We start from the raw sequence: 18,285 nt of genomic DNA on the forward strand, positions 1-18,285 counted from the left end.
TTAAAAAGAAAAAGTTGCAAATGTTCCAAGTGTAGTACTCAAATTAAAGCGGGAAGAAAAGTCAGTGAGTGTAATATGGGTGGGATCAGATTCCGCCTTTTGGTTGTTGAAATGCCTTTGGGACTTCAAATTACTCTTAATTAGTCTGTTTTTTCCTCCTGCGCAGAGCGCTCAGTTAAGCAGACAGTTCCCATCATCTTTACCACAAGCAGCACGAAACGGTAAGTCCCGTTAGGATTTTTTTTTTTGAAGATCCTTGAAAATTCAAGAACATTTTGTGTTTTAGGGATTCACTAATTCCATTCAGTCATATTCCTAATTATTTTTCCTCTTTTGTCAAGGGCAGACCAGGTCTCCAGTACTGTGCTTGAGATCTCATCATGGAATTGTTTTATTTGACCTGACCTTGTAACTGAAATCTGATTGTACAACAACTGAACTTGACTCCCCGTTATCTTTATATGAATGTTAAATCATTCAGTGCCATTGACCGTTATAAACGTCGTATCTATAAACTGGGTTGGCAGTGAATGAGTTCATATATGCCCTTATTTCTTAAGTCTCTTTCACTAAAACGAAATATTTTTCTTGTCAGATTATGTACGATGGAAATCAAAGTGTCTGTGGATGGCGTGCCACGTTTGGTTTGTGGGGTCACAGATGAGACAACATGCCAAGAGGTGGTGACAGTGTTGGCTCAAGCTTTGGGTATGTGGCTGCTGTAATGAATGAATTCATTTAAAAAGTTGAAAACAAAACCCTGTCATCATTTTTTGATTCAGGCCAGCCTGGGCGCTACATGTTGCGCGAGACCTTCAAAGACTTCGAGAGGTGCATGGCACCGGATGAGCGGCCTCTGGAGATGCTAAAGAAGTACGGGGAACACTCGAAGGAGGTCCAGCTCACTTTGCTCCACAGCGGTCCTTCAGTTTACGACGAAATGAGCAGGGCCAAAGTGGGCCGACACCAGCCTTGTCCACCGCTGCGGAGAAAAGAAACCGGTGCTAGAAATTGGCGTCGGAGCGGATCGCTGAATCTGCATCGGCAGAGCTTTCCGCTGTCCTGCCTGAGGCAGGACACAGACCAGAACCACGAGCTTTTGAAAAGACCCAAAAGAAAGTCCCTGACTCTCATGGAGGAGGCCTGGGAATGGCTAGAGAGTCTGGGAAAAACACAGGTTTATAGTACGTCATGCGATAAGGACAGCAGCAAGAAGACGACTGAAAAAAAGAAAACTTTTCTGAGTGTCACACTTTCCACAATGAGAAAGAGTCCACATGAGAAGAACCAAGTCCGAGGTCACAGAAACTCAAAGTCCGACTTGGATCAGACATCTTGTTGCATGGGAACCCAACAGAAGGTGAAAGAAAATAAAAACTCCAAGAAAGCTCATGTGGGGAAACTCGATAGCTTCTCCGATTTGAACAGTGACAACGAGAATAATCGCCTGAGAGAAACGATCATCTGGCAGCTCAGCATACTTCAAAAGCTCCAGGTCCAGATCGGCGATGTGGACCATGAGATTTTAGAGCTGGAGAAAACCGAGCGGACCAGGGAAGAGCAAAAAGTGATTGAAGAAGAGACGGAGCAGATCAAGTTCTGGGAGAATGAATTAAAAGCAGAAGAAGACTTTGAGAGAGATTTGCAAAATCAGTTCCATGGCCTGAAAGCAAAGATTGTGGACTGCAAGGCCAAACTGGAGGACTACAAAACAGAAATGCAAAAACTGGACTTCTGTGGAGCTCAAAAGGTTGACTCCAAAGAGGGCCGACACGCCGCAGACGGCAATCCGAGCAAGGTCTCAAATGGGCATCTACTTGAGACGGAACGCCAAGTAAACAGCGACAGGAAGTGGCCGCCCAGAAATATCAACCCTTCTCCTGCTTTATTTCCTCCCAATCAGATAAAGGAGCGCCGGCTCACTGGGCCAGCTGAGCTCAGGGAGTGGTGGGCATGCTGGTCTGCAGGCCAAAAGTCAAACTCTAACAAAAAGGTGACTGCGATACACCGCTCGGAGCTCACGATTTATTTGGGCGGTACAAAAGATTAAGGAAGAAGTCTGAGATTACGTTTTTTGGAATGGGCACCTCAAAGTTATAACTACAACCATATTGCGACTGCTATGGGTGCTTGGACTCATGGCCCTTTTCACTTAATTCCCACCAAAATGTTATTATTTTAGCATGTGCTTGTTTTTCAAATCCGTAGGCACCTCATGCGCAGATTTCTTTTCAATTTTTTAAAATAGATTCATTTTTCCTGCCTGTGATTTTTTCCGCAATTTCACTTTACTTGGCGTGGGAAATTGAATGTTCATCACCAGTTTCGAATACTTTTTTTTGGGCTTGTATAAAAAGGGGGGAGAAAAAAACAGAATTTAAATTCAATACATTTTTAAATATCAATACAAGTATGCATCATTTATTAAATTGAAATGAATAGTATTTGATAAAGTTGGACTGAGATATGCCCGGAGGAGGAAACGAACCAGTGCCTGATCTGTGCCAACCATTGCAACACCAAAGTCTTGTTAAAGTTGGTAAGATGTGAAGCAGAAACAATGTGTTGCCGTCACATTGAATGCTTGCTGCAGAATGGATCGTTAAAAGTATATAAATGAATTTCATTTAATCAAACTAGTAAAACTCATGGAACTTATGGATATGAATAAAGTACGGTTAGAGACTACTACAAAGCACTTGGTCAATGAGGAAAAATAAAGAATCAGAATAACATAGGTGTGAATGTGGAATGTTTTTTTTTTTTTTTTTAAATTGTTGAGCCCAAGCAGATGCTGTGCAATTACATTGATGGGGGGGGGGGGGAGGAAAGAACCCACACAACTTGATTTTCATAAAACTTTAATTTGCTTATTCGTTCAAGACCATTGACAAAGGTACATAGGGACCTCTGAACGTGGTTCAACTGAAAGCCAGTGATCTTTGCAGACTGACTGATCCTGTTTCGATTTTTCTTTTTTTTTTTTTTAATTTAGTTTCTAACTCCTTACTTTTTCCCCAATAAATCTGTTCTCATATATGAAGTCTGACGTTAACTAAAGGGGGGGAAAAAAAGAGCACACATTACATACAGTATTGTTTAACCAACAGGTTCGGGATGCATATCGTTATCTTTACTTAACAAGAAAGCCATTCAAAGATTGTTCTTTATATTGGTGGGTGGCTCGCTGGGAAATAAACAAGCTTTTTAAAGCTCCACCACCCCCTTCTTTCATTTTGCTTGTAGTTATTTTTAGGCACCTTGTTTTTCAAAGTAGACAGAGTTTCAAGAGGGAAAAAAAACAACATGTGCAAAACAAAACCCAACCTAAAAAATAAAAAAAAAATTGCCGATATAAGTTGCCCCAAGGAATTCTGCACCTGGGAGAAATTGCTTTAGTGGAGCTAGTGAATACCAAAAAAGTATTTAAAGGCTCCAGATTGGTAAAACTAAACAATCCCACCCACACAGTCCATGCTTTCAAAAAGCTCTCAAGTCAAGCATTTAAAAACTGCTCAAAAAAACGAGCAGAGAAAAATCCTCGGTTGAAGCTCGTACATGAGAAATATGATCCTCCTTATGGAGGGAACTTTGCTTTATGCAATTTGTAGGAAAGCATACAGTAGCAGAAATCTCACAATGAAACCATTTCAAGTGTCTTTGGGTAAAGAAGCAAACAATATAAGGAAACAAAATATGGAAAAGACACTCAAGACATTCAACCGCTCCAACTAAACAAGAGGACAAATTTACAGGTGCAGAATTCCAGACAAAGCTAATTGCAAAACAATTGGGGCTCGGATGGCCACACAGTCTTATTTAGAGGGACAAGGCCCTGTCCCTACTCACAGCTAGGATATATCATCACACATGCACACGCTCAGAGATCTCACGTGCACTCATCAAGAACGTCATACAATGTAGGCGGGGAGGGGAAAGGGGAGGAGGGGGAACTTGCCCAACATTTAGCCATGGCTCCATGAATTAGGTGGGCCAATTGCTGCACTGTGTGCATACGTATTGGGTTTTAAGCGGCTCGTGACGTATCAGGTTCACAGGTATCCCCCCCCTCCCCCAAAAGCAAACCCCTCCCTGGTCTACCAGCACCAAACAGTATTGCTCAGTCAATGACACCAGGCTGGCGAGTCATGCGCTCCACATTGAAGCCCTGCATGGGAGACAGTTGAGTTTCAGGTTAATGGTCACAAACAAGATATATGTTTTATGTAGTAGTGATTTTGTCCTTAAAAGCTGGGTACCATGAAAATCAATTATGCTTAATATGTTATATCAATTAGGCTTAATAATCTTTAATATGGAGGCCCTAGAATGCTAAAAAGAAATAAATACATGACCAGTACAAACACATGTTATCAAAACAGCCTTATGATTATGTATCTAAGCATTTAGGTATTCAAACTGATTTTAATTTATTTCAGCATGTATTTATGGCACTCCTGTGTGACACGTGAAATTGAAATGGATATCCTAATTTGGCAATTTTCTGCAGTAAAAAGTGATTTTCATAACATTTTTCTTTTCGAATAAGTAATAAGTAAGGAGCAATATCATGCTAAATAAACAAAAAACACCTAATTCCTCACCACAAAGACCCCCTAAGCGGTGTTTTCCTCCATTGATTTTGGAGCATTCCTATACCAGCCCTGCCTGATCCATGAAAACTACAGAGCCTCCTTTCCACAGCCCGCATCTACCCTTGCTCTACACGCATAAACAGCTCCACTGCCACCGCTAGGGAGGCAGCATCAAATATATTATGAAATGTTCCCACGAACCCTCAGCAATATAATATGGCCAAGTATTAGTCATTGCTGTTTGGTGTATTTAATGACTTTTATTCTATGTAACTTAGATTTGTCCTACGTTGTCATCGATCGTGCCTCGTGTCTACCGCCTAACATGTGACTACAGTAAAGACGGGCTTTTTGTGAACAGAGGGTGTCTTACTTGCGGGTGAACAAAATAGGCACCAAAATGACTCGCATTTCATTGGAAATTAGATCACCATTGCGCCAAAAGTGATCTATAAGCATGTGCCTATACTCAACAGTGAAAAGCTTAAAACAGCACGACACAACTCCTTTAAGGCCGCACTAAAGACAACATCACATACTAACAACCAATCACGGCTCTGGTTGCGAATGTCACATGAACCCAGTTGTGCTTTGATAACCAATCCGATTGAGGTACCTTTGAATTGTCGGGACCACGCGGCTGTCTAACGATGATGAGACGAGGGGCGCTGGCGTCGTCCAGAGTGATGCTCTTCAGTCTGTTGACCAGACGGTCCGGACGTGGTGTCGCCACAGGTTTTGGCCCCTCGCTGCAATAAGGTTGAAACAGAATGAAGGGTTAGCTTCATGCCTCTTCAGTACGGCCAGTGTTACACTTCGCTGATCAGCGGGATGATTTGGTTTACACAAGCCTCACAGTGGTCCTACCTGACTCGGCGCACGTTGCAGGCACTACATTTTCCAGTGCGTTGATTGAAGACTACCGAGAACTCCACTTCATCCCCGGTCTGGAGCTCCAAGTTATCCTGGACTTCTTTGACGTGGAAGAAAAGCTTCTTGCTCTCACCAACTTCGTATGTGATGAAACCAAACTAGGAAGAACACAACTTCGACTAAGACTAGTTTTTCTTCCAGCAAGAATCTTGACATATTGAGCTGGTGTGTGAACACAACCTGGTCCTTGACAAACTCCACCAAGGCTCTACGCGGAGGCACTACATTGCAGGCCATCTTCTGTCCAGTCTGGGATATTGTGCAAACCTGGAATTTCACCTGCTCTCCCTTTTGCAGACAGGTAACCTTGTTAGCCATACCCATAATCCCAAAGGGATAGGTCTGGCCTTTACCTCCCCCTGAAAGAACCAAGTGTAGATTAAAAAAAACAAAAATAATCTTTTATTTAAAAAAATAAAAACAAAAAACTTTTAAGGAATTGTGAGTTCTGCCCCACCTTCCTCTATGACTTCAATAAGCCCTTGATATTCTGTCTGAGAGGGGTCCACACTGCGTATTGGACGGATGACTTTCCCCACCAACACTGTCGTATCAACATCATCCCCAATGCCATTCACTGAAAACAATGGATTTAATCAGATTCATTGTGTACACTGTACAAGAACGCTAACAATTCTCCAAAGGCAAACTCTTACCGGCAGTCACTTTGGTGACCTTTTCAGCACTGACTTTATTCCCTTTCCCCTTAGAAAGAGTATACTCCACTGTGTCGCCCAACTCCAAATCATCCAAGTCCCCACACATTTCACTGAAGTTGAAAACAAACATACACAAAAAAAAACATGAAACTGAAAACATTTCAACATCCAAGTGAGCATTTAATTGTTTTACCTGTAGTGAAAGAAGATCTCCTGGTCATGATTTGCAGTCTCAATGAAGCCAAAGTTATCCTTGAGTGTGGCAATGAAGCCTAGCAGTCTCTTGCCACCACTGGCACTACGGTTCACCACCCTGATGGAAACTGCAGTCTGCTGGCCGCTTCTTTTCACTTCGTTGATAGAGAACTCTACCTAGAGGTTGAAAGTGACAATGCGTTACAGTTAGCACAACTAAAGGTACTACTCAAAGGGTTCTGTTGGCAAGCCATGGAGACTATTTCAAACATTTTGTAGATTCTCTTTAAGGTCAAGATTCTAGAAGAATGACAAAAAAAACGTTTGTAAAGTTATTTGATCAGGTGAGATACCTTGTCCCCAACCTGTGGGCGATATCCTCCCTCCAAGTCTTTTGTATGGTATGCCACAGTAAGTTTCACTCCGCAATCTTCATACGCGATGATCCCGTCCTCAGGTTCCTACAGGGAGAGCAACAAAATTGAAGTCAATGCACTATTAAATTTCTCCCTCTTTGATAATGGAGGGGGTAAGTATATGACCATGTGTATCAAAATAGCAATTTACTTTTCTTTAGAAAAATATCAACGAAGCACATCAAACACACAAGTTATAAGTATGATAAATGGATCCTATGATTTAAGAGCTTGTTAAAAAATCTTGCGTGCATGTGAGAGTTAAATTCATAATGTACTTAGTCCAGACTGCCCCTATGTCAAGGCATTCTGAAAAAATGCAAGTAACGTTTTCATCTACTTGAGCATGTGCAACCAGTGCACATTTTATTTATTTATTGAAATCTTTTTTACAGTTAAATTTATGCTCCACACTTTAGCGCCTATAGTAAAAATTAGTGGATGTAAATAATCATTTTGCAATGTGCATCCCTAGAGTTTCTATTTGCGCTCTAAAAATGTTTGGTTAGGTTTCACCGTGCTCCTCGCAAAAAAAGGTAGTCTGCTAAACATGATCATTTCGTCAGAATGGACTTTTGCTGCATGCAGTGGGCCTGAGGCCTACCTTGTCCTTTTTCTAACAAGAAGAGGGAGAGGAAGTGGTGATTGAAAAAGAAAGGAAAAAAGTCAAAGAAAATGAACTGAGTTGCCCTTTTAAATGCAACATGGCTACATTGCCATTATCTGTTGCAATTAACAACAGTACCTTTTCTTTGCCCTTGCTGGGACTGGCATTTTTAGCAGTGGCTAACACAACTTCTTTCTGCACCACACCCATAAAGCGCTGCTCAGACTGTGTATGAAAGGACACCGTGCCCTTAGGCAGCTTCTTGATGCGTACGGCATGGTTCCTCTGAGCAGAGAGCATATCCTTGGCAAAGACAAGATCAGATCATGAGATTTGAGTTTTGTTTGTTAAATTCAGACATTGTAAAGTGCATGCAAAATCTAAAAACAGCGTCACTGGGGAAAATGCAACGTACAGGCACAACAGTAAACTCCACTTCATCAGAGATGTGCAGCTGGCTCTCTTCCAGAACTTCACTGAAGTGGAAGAACATCCGAGCATCACGATCCACACACTTGATAAACCCAAAACCGTCACGTATAGCAGCAATCACGCCCTGAAATAAGACTCAACGTTAGTCTGGATGGCGGTGTCTTCCACATGAACCCGCTAATTTGCATGAATTCAGTTAGGTCGTTCACCATTGCATCTCGCTCACCATTTCACGGGTCTCTTTAGTGACATCAAAGGAGTCTGGGAGTATATCGATGTTGGTGGCCCGCTCCAGCTTGTCTCTGCGGTCAGTGGAAATGTTGAATTGAACATGATCGCCCTCCAGAAGAGTCACCTTTGACTTGGTGTCCTTTTCACCAAATGGCATTTCTTTGTCACTGAATCCAATACGAGCACTGATACGACCTGGGAGAGGGTCATTCTGTGCCAGCAGAAAAAAAAAAAGAGTGATCAATAAAAGGTGTGTTCTACTTGGGCAATCTGAATTTTCCAAACCGGCTACCCCGGCAACACATTTTGACTGGTGATCGACTTGCCTGGTTTTTGGTGGGAACCTTGGGGATGACCTTGCTGACTGTTCCTTCAAACTGTTCAATGCTGATATCCTCAAAGATGACTGTTCCTTGAGGGAGAAGTCTCACTTCTGTGGCAACCTCCTTACCCTTAGAACACAGGAACATATGGTTCAAGAGCTCAGTATGAAGTAATGCAGAATTGTTCAATTGTTCAAAGTTGTGTAAAAATCTGGGAGATGCCTACATTACGGTCTTTGATTGTGAACTCAACATCATCTCCCGCCTGCAGAGCCTCAAGATCACCCTTAAACTCGCTGTAGTGAAAAAAAATTTCCTTCACCACATCAGCCCTCTCGATAAACCCAAAGGCCTCCTACAAAGACAATGGATGGTTAAATATGACAAAATTGTACATCTAATATTTGCATAATTGCAAAAACTCTCATTCACAGTAGGTATTCATTGCACCAAACCCCACGTGCATGAGACAATCCATAATTCTGTTACGTCAGAACATGGTGAAATGCCGTATTTCCCAAACCAACGGTGGAAGAAGCCATTTTGGGTGAGTCCGTTTTTATGGAGGCGGATTACAGTAAAATCCTATCATTTTTCAAAACTAGGCACACAGTGTCATTCCAAAGTGCTTCTTGATTAATGACAATTGTGAATCAATTATGTGACCTGCATTATCATTAATCTTTAGGTTGACAAATCATGATGTATTTTGGAAAGTGTTGGACTTGAGGAACCAAATTTTAAAATTGAGAAATCATGTCATGTATCCACTTGGTAAATATCTAAAAGCAGATAATTGCTCAAATAATTGCTAGGGCACAAATATAAAAACACCAGAGTCTAGGCTGAAACACCCTCAGATTATAACCCAACTATTCCAAGTCCAATGTTTAGTTTTTGAGTCACGAGCCCAGTCAAACAATGTTTTCAGTGATCATTCATTACCTTTGTAGCGCACACCACACCTTGGCAGCGCATTTGCTTTTTCGTCACGAGTTGGATATTACGAGCACTGACCGCACCAGAGCTGAAAAACAGAGGGTGTATACAAATCATACAATTTCATGGTACCAAGGAAACACTAATGACCAAGACAAAGCACCAGAACTCACTGCTTGTTGGTCTCCATATAAAAGCTAACTTTGTCGCCAGTGTCCAAGTGGGTATTGCCCTCCACATCGTCAGTAGTGTAGGTAAGGTAAAAAACTTCCTGTGGAAATCATAGCAGTGTCAAATTGTGAATGGGTGGACTGCTTATAACTGTGCACTTGAAACAACTTTAAAATCCTGACATTGCACATTTTCTGAGTCATGGTCATGTGTCCCAGATGCCGGACATCCCAATCATTGATTATCCAACACTACATAGTATACGACACTTCAAGACAACCCAAGATCGGCCACAACCGTAAATATTTTTCTACGACACGTCTGTCGGAACAAAATCCTGGCTACAACCATAAAGTCTGAGCTTGACCAAACAGAAATCTGACAGAACATGAAGGAAATAATATGCCTGTTGTATGTTACAATTAAGTGGTTTAGAGGGATAATCCAGGAATAAATTCTTGACACATTACCCCATTTCTTTCATAACAAACACTTCCAGTGGGCACCTGGCCAGGAGCAGACTTCCCATCTAAAGTTGCAGGAATTGAGGAGACAACCTATACAAAACAAGGGCGTTGGTTAACAATCATCTTTGCCAAACCTTTCTCAAATTAAGGTCAAAACATGAACACACAGACAAAGTCACACACACACACACAGACACACTTAAGCACGATAAGTTGACTACCACCTATCATGATTGAGAACAAAAAAGGTGTGCACCACACACACTATCTAGCAGAACAGTTGGATTCAAATGCCTTGCTCAGGGGTACAGCTGTGATTGTGGGGGTGTGTCAGGAAGAGGCCATCCCATATTTCTACTCCAATTACATGCCCTTCAATCAGGGGGCACAATCAAAACTACTCCTGTTCAAATGTAGAAATATTTGGAGTTGGGATGGTAGTCCCATGAAAAGTATACAATATCCCTTATTTGACAAATATCCACATGTCTGCATATATCATGATCAAGCTCAGTTTCTCTTGATATTAAAGTTTTTTGTGAGTGATGGATTCCTTTTCAACCACACTGAGTTGCAAAAAGGAACCAAGCCACGCTCTGAGTGAAATCCACTATGTTTGAAAGACTCCCTAATTGACATACCCTACTCAAAGCAAACATTTACAATCAATTACAGACCACTTGAGCATGGCATCAGTCTTCCATGGAGGTCACACACCCCAAGAAAACACACTCAAGACAACATGAAGGCCAACAGTCTAATGTAACTTTTGGCTTAAAGTGATGTGAAATAAATAGTTATATACTGCTGTGTATGTATATACGGTATAGAGCTGTATGGAAACGCCTTCCTTTAAAATAGAGCTCAGTTGTTATTTTTTTTATCTCCCTGTTGTATTTTGCAGTGGTGGTGGTTATACTGAGGTCTTTCCAATATTTTGCCTATTTAAAATATTGGATTACTCAGAATGACAGCAGAATTCCTGCCACAGTTTATGTACTATGCAATATGCAAATAGCTGCAATGTGTCTGGTTGGTCTTTGCGTGTTTGTGTTGTGTCTTTTTGTACCCAATTGGCTGATCTTGTGCATACCTTCTGAAAAACTCTGAAATTAAACATGACTTGAGCAGTTTAAAATGACAGACAAGGACAGAACCAAATATAAAACGGTGTTCCTTAACTGGATGAATATAACCATGCAGCACAGTAAAGGGATAGGCGTGCAGGTCTGGCCCCACCTGGCCTGAAATGCGCTCCTCTGGCAGCACCTCTGGCTTAATCTTAAGCAGCTTCACTGCTATGGGCTTGCCAGTGCGCCTGTCAGAGGAAACCTCAAACTCAACATCATCTGCGGAGAGAACAAACAGCAGAGGGGGGGGGGGGGGGGGGGGGGGTTAAATAACTATTTACTGTGGGCGGAAATTAGAAACAGAGGTTTCAGTCGGTCCAATATTCCTCACCTCCTATTTTGAGGTCCTCCAAGTTGCCACAGTACTGAGAACAGTGGAAAAAAAGACGAGCCTGACGTTCAGAACACTGGATGAAGCCATACGAAGTCAAAAGCTTCTCTATCACCCCCATCTCTCTAATGCCAGGACCTGTTCCATTGGCGTATGCAGTGTGTCCATTGTTATGGAGCATGCCTGGGTCAAAACTCATCTGGGGAGGAGGAAAGAATTTGAAGTTAAAACATTGCAGACACCGCTAAACAATAAACCTCAAAATTGTTTCCTATCAATCTTGGAAATAAATATATACATTTACAAAAACATGCATATGGCAAACTTCAAAAAGGTGGAAAGGGGAAAAAAATGTCATTAAAAAGCTTCTATAACTGATACAGTTGAACTGTGTTCCAGGTCAATTCAAACCATTCGCAGCAAAAGAAGAACATGTTGCACAATGGTTGAAGTTGCATGCACTGAAATAAAAAAACTATCATTCAATTAGGAGTTGTAAGTACAGTAATAACTGCAATTCAGTAAGTAAAACTTAGTCGTAAAACTGAGAAACTGTTCACCTCCCTCTACAGATGTGACATATAGGTCTGGATTGAAGCACAGAAGCCTTTTAATAAACCCAAACCTATTTAAACATTACTTTAACTGACATCCGTAATATAACCAGGTCAACCAAATTCATTTGGCCACTACAAATACACACAGCCTTTTTGTGTCCCAAGTGCAAGACACTGATAGACCGACTGGATTACTGGCTGGATAACTATCTTTCTCTCGAATGTCTCCATCTTTCTCCTTTTCTACTCTCGGACCCAGACGTGGACTAAGCCAGGCCCGGTGCCCACATCTGACCCCGCATTTCCTAATTATAGCAATACATATCATACCTACACACATGGCAATCTTTAGAAAATAAATGCAGAATAAGGTTAGGTTGGCGTGGCCCTCAGAAAGCATACCCTTCTCATGTGGCCCCTTTGCAAAATTAATTACCCTGCTCTAAATCAATCGGCTGTGGCCGTGGTTTCTTTCCAAGACGTACTAATTTTTTTTTTTGCCTCTGTTGCCTAGTGCTTGCTCAGTTAGTCTTTTTATAAAACAAGCCTAACTAAAAGTGCAGTTTTGACCTGCTCCATGTCTTAAGTTCCCGAGGAAACCTCTGTTTTGATAAAAAATATATATAATTGGATAAATTAGAAAAAATAAAATTAGTTGTTTTAACAATCAGTAATTGCAGTTAAATGTGAAAATGAACAGTAAAAACTGCTGGAATAATAAAGAATGCTCTTTTTAATGTGACAGTTATTTGATGGCCACAAAATATTTTTGACTGAAAGACCATACACGGCCGCTTGCTATACCATCATGATGGTCAGAACCTTGCTTTCAAGACATTTTTGCCAACGTTGGGAACCTCTCTAGCTCAAGAACTCCTGACCTCGGTCGTGACTCAAGTTAAAACCGACAGAGCCACACACCTTGGTAGAACATGGCTTTACAACACCACACACAGTGCATGCTGTTAAACGTCACACGATGTTACAGAAATGTAAAATCCTCAGGGTCACCCAGCATGCCCTCTTACTGATCTCTGGTACAAAGGTGTCCGCTTGTGTTTTCTACTTCCCGAGTGGGGACGGCAAGAGAACGACGAGGAGCGGGGAATAGACATGGGAGCGGTAGAGGAGGTGGATGGGCCAGTGCTGCGAGCCACTGGGGGCTCCGAAGTAGCCCTTTCCATTTCTGACATTGCGGCTTGACCTTGCCTATGCTGTTGGAGAGGAGCATTTCAAATTCAACTACCTTTAAGCAGATCATAGAAATTGTGTCATAGCAAAAGTTATTCAAAACGTCAACATCCAAGCTCTGCCAAAATGTTGCCTAATTTCCTTCTCGGCACAGCTATTGGCACAATATAGCTCAACTTTATGGTAGTCAATCGGAAAACCTCTGCAACACCAAGCGGGAAAAACCCACAGATACCAAACAGCACACCAGCTTCCATCACTTTTGGATGACTTTTCTCAACAACAGAGGAAAAAAATAAAAATCAGCTTTGGTCAGTTAAGACGTTTCTGATGGAGTGTCCCAAAAGGTTACTGGAAGACTAAAAGTATTACACTGTGGAGGGAATATCAAATGATTGGGCAAACAACAGTGCATCTAGATTGCAGTGGCGATGATGAATGGTTATGGGGAGAGGAGGGGTCCGAGATCAGCCTCTTTTGTTGGCTCAGTAATGAATAACTTAGTCCAATGAATGGAAAGGGTCTTATTTTTATTGTCCATTAATAAGGGTGAACAAAAATCGATCTTTGGCAGCCAGTTTTTAAATTTCTTGGCCATGGATTGCAGGCAGCGATTTGCCCGTGTAGAAGATGAAATTGATGAACCTGCATTGATATGTGGGGGCGGTGGGGAGTGACACGGGAGGCAAGAACAGGAAATGTGAAAAGTTTTGATATTCTTCTTGGAACAGCCACCCAGGAACAATACTCCCGAGCAGAGGCTAGTCTCTGGAGCCCAGAGGGGATGGAAGGTTGGAGTGGCCATTCACAACCAAGAGATGCAGAGCAAGGCAGGCTGATGAACATTGGATGGGAAGGGTGGATGAGAATTCGATGGAAGGGCGGTGGGGCTTTATAGAAAAGAGGTGCGAAGGTGGCACTTACGGATCGGCCATATGGCGACAGGCTGAGTCCGACAGGGGAGGTGGTGCTCAGGTCAGCGCTAACAAACGTGGTGGGTGGCGACGCGGGCATGGTAAATTCAACAAAGCCTTTCCAGGGGCTGCCCATATTTTCCCATAAACTCAAACCACGCTTGCTTGAGCGCTTCTGCTGATTTTGATAAGTATATATGTTTAATTCTGTTTGTTTGACTGTAAATGATTAGTTCTGATTAAACCACCCAATGATACATCGCTGGATGTCTGCAGGGGCGAAGAGAGGAACAAACAAGACGGGTGAGGAAAACATGTCAACCGGCCACAATTTCACAAACCAAGTGGGAAAGTGGGTTTGGGCTCTTCCCTGACAGAGAAATGCAGATTGTGGAAAATGAACTCGGGAGAAAATGGCGTGAAACAACAGTAGGCGCACAGCGGTGGCTACCAAAGGCAATCAAATAAAAACTTCATTTGTGTTTTGTTGATCACCTAAGGATACAATTAACAATTTGCGATGACAAAATGTTCCGTTTGAAAAGGATGATCTAAAACGAACAACAGATAAGAACCCATAAAATTGAATGTCTTACAAGTAAGTAGGGATGGGCGATAATATTATATCAGTATATATATATAGAATATATATCAAAATACTTTTTTTACTCTTCAAAATAAGCAGCTCAGATGATGAATGAGTGAATGAATAAGGACCCACAGGAAAAAAGGCTGAATTTAGGTTAGAAGGCTTAAAGGGCAAACCCCACCACTTTGGTTAATTGACTGAACCAACTTAAACCACTAGTGGAAACGGAACGCTTCAAGAGGGGGAAATGTGTGTTAAATAGCTAAATATGTGCTGGAAATACACTTAAGACTCACCTTTATTAGCTGTTTTGAAAAGGTAGTGTGCAGGTAGAGTCTTGATGCCTAATATGTTTCTGCAGATCTCTTCATACACGGTCCAGCACACACTCACGCACTCTTGTTACAGGCTTGTGGCACCAGTTGTAGATGCTTGCATCAAGCAAAAGCAGGAAGAAATGTTGCGCAAAAATTAAGACAAAAGCAGGTACAAAAAAAGACTGCTTCGAAAAAGGTTGGGTGAAAATAGTGGGCGAGCGGAGGGGGTAAACTGTATGTGTGGAGCGGGAGGTTTATGGAAAAATAAGATAAACGAGCAGACAGCAGCTCAGTCCACACCCCGGTGTCGAGTCGGCGGTGCGGTGAGGATGAGGAGAGCTAGGAGCAGCGTTGGGACGTGTGCTTTGTCAAAGCTGTTGAGTAGGCACAAACTTCTGGTTTCAGATCAGTTGTTGTCGTCTCTTCAATAGTTTGGGCGTAGGATTGCTTCTCTTTTACTTGTGTAGACTGGCCTGATGTTGGTCTTTGGTCAATTCAGGATTTGGTTACACTTGTTGTTTGAAACCCTTGAAATGAGCCTAGAGCCAACGTGTCTTGTAGTCATGGGAGTTGCAACGTTGCTTATTTTGTTTTGGAAATTTCTCTTCGGTTTCTTTCTTGTGATCTGAACTTTGAAGCAGTTGCGGATGGTACAAAAAAAATTCAGTCCCGTTTCACTTCATACTGTTGGGGTAGAAGCACAGTGACAGGGACAAAGCATTAATACGGTTCAAACAAACATACGTACATCAAATGAAAGGGTTGAGAGCATGAGAGCAAAATACAATGGTGTTCCTCAATTTTAAATGCCTCTGAGACCAAGGCGATCAGATTATTTTCTAACATCGTTCACATCTAATCTGATGATCATAAAATCGGACTTGGCCACTCGGACCTGTAGTGTAAATCCAGCCTCGGGGATTACCGCCGTTCACTCTCTCATATGAGTGATACAAAACAGTGTATATTCTGTGTGACATGCAAAGGGATTGTGCCATTATGTGTTCTGGGGAAGCCTGATTCATGGGTATAAAAATAGATTCGACTCAGACGCCTGTGATTGCAGCTGACTAGATTGAGTACAGAAAAAAACGCTGGAGCAACAAGCGCTCAGGCATACCTTCAGATCAAGTCATGATATTTATGGCTGCATTCCTCTAATGTGATCTAGCGCAACACTTTTGAACACGAAAGTGTATTGCGTATGCGTAGCCGCATGTGCTGTCAGAGTACATAGGGGCTCGTCCAACAGAAAAAGGATTTCTTTCAATGGGAATTTATTAAGGGCTCCTTCAATGTCAGTGAGCTTGCAACAAGGTAATGAGTGCACAACCTTGGGTTTTGATTTATAAACTTTAAAACCCCATTATATATATATATCTTTTTTTTTTAAACAAATAGCAGTATCGATGTTTAGGGAACATTGGCCAGAGACCCACTTCATACATTTGTGTTTGCTTCGAATGTAACCTTAACACACATTGGTATTTCTATTGGCCCTTTTCCCTTTAGCTTACTTGTTCAAGCATGTGTTTGACGTTTCTGTCACTGTCCGTTAGACAAACACCATTATGTTCTAAAAACTGTATTTTGTTTGTTTTCCAAAAACATTGAAATATGGCTTCGGCAATTATGTTATTTGGAAAACAATATGTACCTTGGGTTAATAAACGTTGCAAAACATAGGTAGTATTTGATTGACATTCTTTTAAAGGGGTTTTGTCATTTTTCAACGCGCATAATAGTAAACCTAGTTTTGTAACATTTTTTTCCCGTCTAAGTTACTTTTACAGAGAGTCGCTGATGGCGTAAGGGGGTACACTTGCCTGTCTTGTGCGCCAACACCGTGAGTTCGATTCACGCATATGACGTGAGAATATGTGCGTGTGTGTGACAAAAAAAAAAGTTACTTTTACACGTTTGTCTCTAATTGTCACACTTAGGACTTTACATTTGACCAGCAACACTGTTTTTATAACGGTGCAATTTGGAGCCCACTCCAGGTTATGTCTATTTCGATTCCTTCAGCTTCAAATCACTCAGTGGGCCTACGCTTGCTCAAGAACAACAAGCCCTCCTCTCTCTGACAGGAGTCGCCATGTGACTTCCCAGCAGTCGCCATACTCAGCTGGACCTACGAACGGCCTGAGCAAACACGTTGCATCACACTACAGCCGCTCAAGGTGCATGACCGCTTTCACAAAAAACATGTCCTGGAGCAAGGGACGATGATTTGCTACAAGTCGTTCCATAAAAAACATGTGTTATCTCAATGACCTTGTCAGGTGGCCAAACGGAACCACGCAGATTAGCATTTAGCTAACTATTTGGTGCTTAAGCCCAGGGCGTTCCCGATCGATTCACGCGGTAGTGGGGGCAGTCAGGGTCCCAAAATAAGTTTGTCACGGGAAATGCTTGTTTGCTGCGTTCAAAGTCGTATACGCTGTCACGCAGTAAACTCAACACTACGGTTCATGGAGAACATGCGCCACACACTGAAGGCAAAACAATCGAGGGTTTTGTTACTCGTTTACAAGTCCAACTTCGGAATTATGATCAACCTCATTGTGTAGCACCCATTTGTACACTGCTCGTATTGCACTCAAGCAACTTGGTATATTAGCAACGTTGGCTTCATTGAAGCCAAACATGGACTTTAAGAGATACCAGTAGACTGCGGTTAACCGGGACCGTTAAAAAGCTAGCCGCACGAGGACCGGACAACAAAGAAGCCGAGATTGGAGATCGAAATCGAGTTTGTTTATCTTTGTTGTCAGTCAACTGTCACGTATGCGGGATCAAAACAAACTATTGCACAATTACCGTGTCACCATTACATTGTGGTGTCCAGACATAGTCGCGGGCGTGTTTAACCAGCGGTAACGTGGTAAGGCCGTACCCGGTGCTAGCGGCTAAAGCTAATTCGCTATGCTAACCAACGGGGTCCTTGTACGGGGTGATTTATGCTGAGGGGAAAACGTCGGCTCTCACCAAGGCCCCACAAGCACGGCAAAGCGAGGGCATGGGAGTTCGATTTTACCTTGCCATCATCACAAATTGTACCTACCCGCTAGACGTGTCCATGCATGTGTTTAATACAATAAAGAACCGTAAATATTTATAAAAACTTACCCCAACAGCTTTCAGCACTGTCACCAGCGCCGCTAGAAGCAGCACGGCACATTACGTAGTGAGTCTGATGGCTGCTATCGCGATATTTGCCTAACGCTCGAAAACCAAAGAGTATAGAGGGGGGATGAAAGAGACTCTTACTGTACATGTTGTTGT

The 18,285-nt window shown here is 42.2% G+C and overlaps 2 protein-coding genes across 7 annotated transcripts; one reads left to right on the top strand and one right to left on the bottom strand.

Annotated features, from left to right (window-relative positions):
• The first annotated feature begins 84 nt into the window (after positions 1-84).
• rassf11 (Ras association domain family member 11) lies at positions 85-3,471 on the top strand. The gene is made up of 3 exons (XM_061271084.1): positions 85-221; positions 596-708; positions 783-3,471. The coding sequence occupies exons 2-3, from the start codon at positions 606-608 to the stop codon at positions 2,048-2,050; spliced, it is 1,371 nt and encodes a 456-aa protein (XP_061127068.1). The 5' UTR covers positions 85-221; positions 596-605; the 3' UTR covers positions 2,051-3,471.
• On the bottom strand, positions 2,845-18,282 carry csde1 (cold shock domain containing E1, RNA-binding). Of its 6 annotated transcripts, none has more exons than XM_061270976.1 (22): positions 18,130-18,282; positions 14,977-15,681; positions 14,102-14,361; positions 13,015-13,200; positions 11,430-11,628; positions 11,208-11,317; positions 9,972-10,058; positions 9,504-9,601; positions 9,337-9,418; positions 8,618-8,746; positions 8,395-8,520; positions 8,064-8,279; positions 7,821-7,961; positions 7,544-7,708; positions 6,736-6,843; positions 6,381-6,559; positions 6,185-6,297; positions 5,986-6,105; positions 5,709-5,887; positions 5,463-5,626; positions 5,212-5,344; positions 2,845-4,168 (listed from the first exon to the last, which is right to left on the bottom strand). In XM_061270976.1, exons 3-22 carry the CDS (start codon positions 14,225-14,227, stop codon positions 4,121-4,123), a joined length of 2,709 nt encoding a protein of 902 aa, XP_061126960.1. In that variant the 5' UTR covers positions 14,228-14,361; positions 14,977-15,681; positions 18,130-18,282; the 3' UTR covers positions 2,845-4,120. The 6 variants fall into 6 exon arrangements, with proteins under 6 accessions (XP_061126960.1, XP_061126952.1, XP_061126985.1 ...); XM_061270968.1 differs by having other exon boundaries at positions 11,151-11,317; XM_061271001.1 differs by lacking the exon at positions 14,102-14,361 and having other exon boundaries at positions 11,151-11,317.
• Between the last annotated feature and the right edge of the window lie 3 nt (positions 18,283-18,285).

Source organism: Syngnathus typhle, linkage group LG2 (genome assembly GCF_033458585.1).
Source record: "Syngnathus typhle isolate RoL2023-S1 ecotype Sweden linkage group LG2, RoL_Styp_1.0, whole genome shotgun sequence".
Classification (NCBI taxonomy): domain Eukaryota; kingdom Metazoa; phylum Chordata; class Actinopteri; order Syngnathiformes; family Syngnathidae; genus Syngnathus; species Syngnathus typhle.

Excerpts from the sequence above, each read along its gene's own strand:
- rassf11 (XM_061271084.1), top strand. The coding sequence starts at position 606 with ATGGAAATCAAAGTGTCTGTGGATGGCGTGCCACGTTTGGTTTGTGGG. Across the intron at positions 709-782 it reads AGTGTTGGCTCAAGCTTTGG|GCCAGCCTGGGCGCTACATG; the intron begins GTATGTGGCTGC and ends TTTTTGATTCAG.
- csde1 (XM_061270968.1), bottom strand. The coding sequence starts at position 14,227 with ATGGGCAGCCCCTGGAAAGGCTTTGTTGAATTTACCATGCCCGCGTCG. Across the intron at positions 11,318-11,429 it reads GGAGGACCTCAAAATAGGAG|ATGATGTTGAGTTTGAGGTT; the intron begins GTGAGGAATATT and ends TTCTCTCCGCAG. Across the intron at positions 4,169-5,211 it reads GTGGTCCCGACAATTCAAAG|GGCTTCAATGTGGAGCGCAT; the intron begins GTACCTCAATCG and ends TCTCCCATGCAG.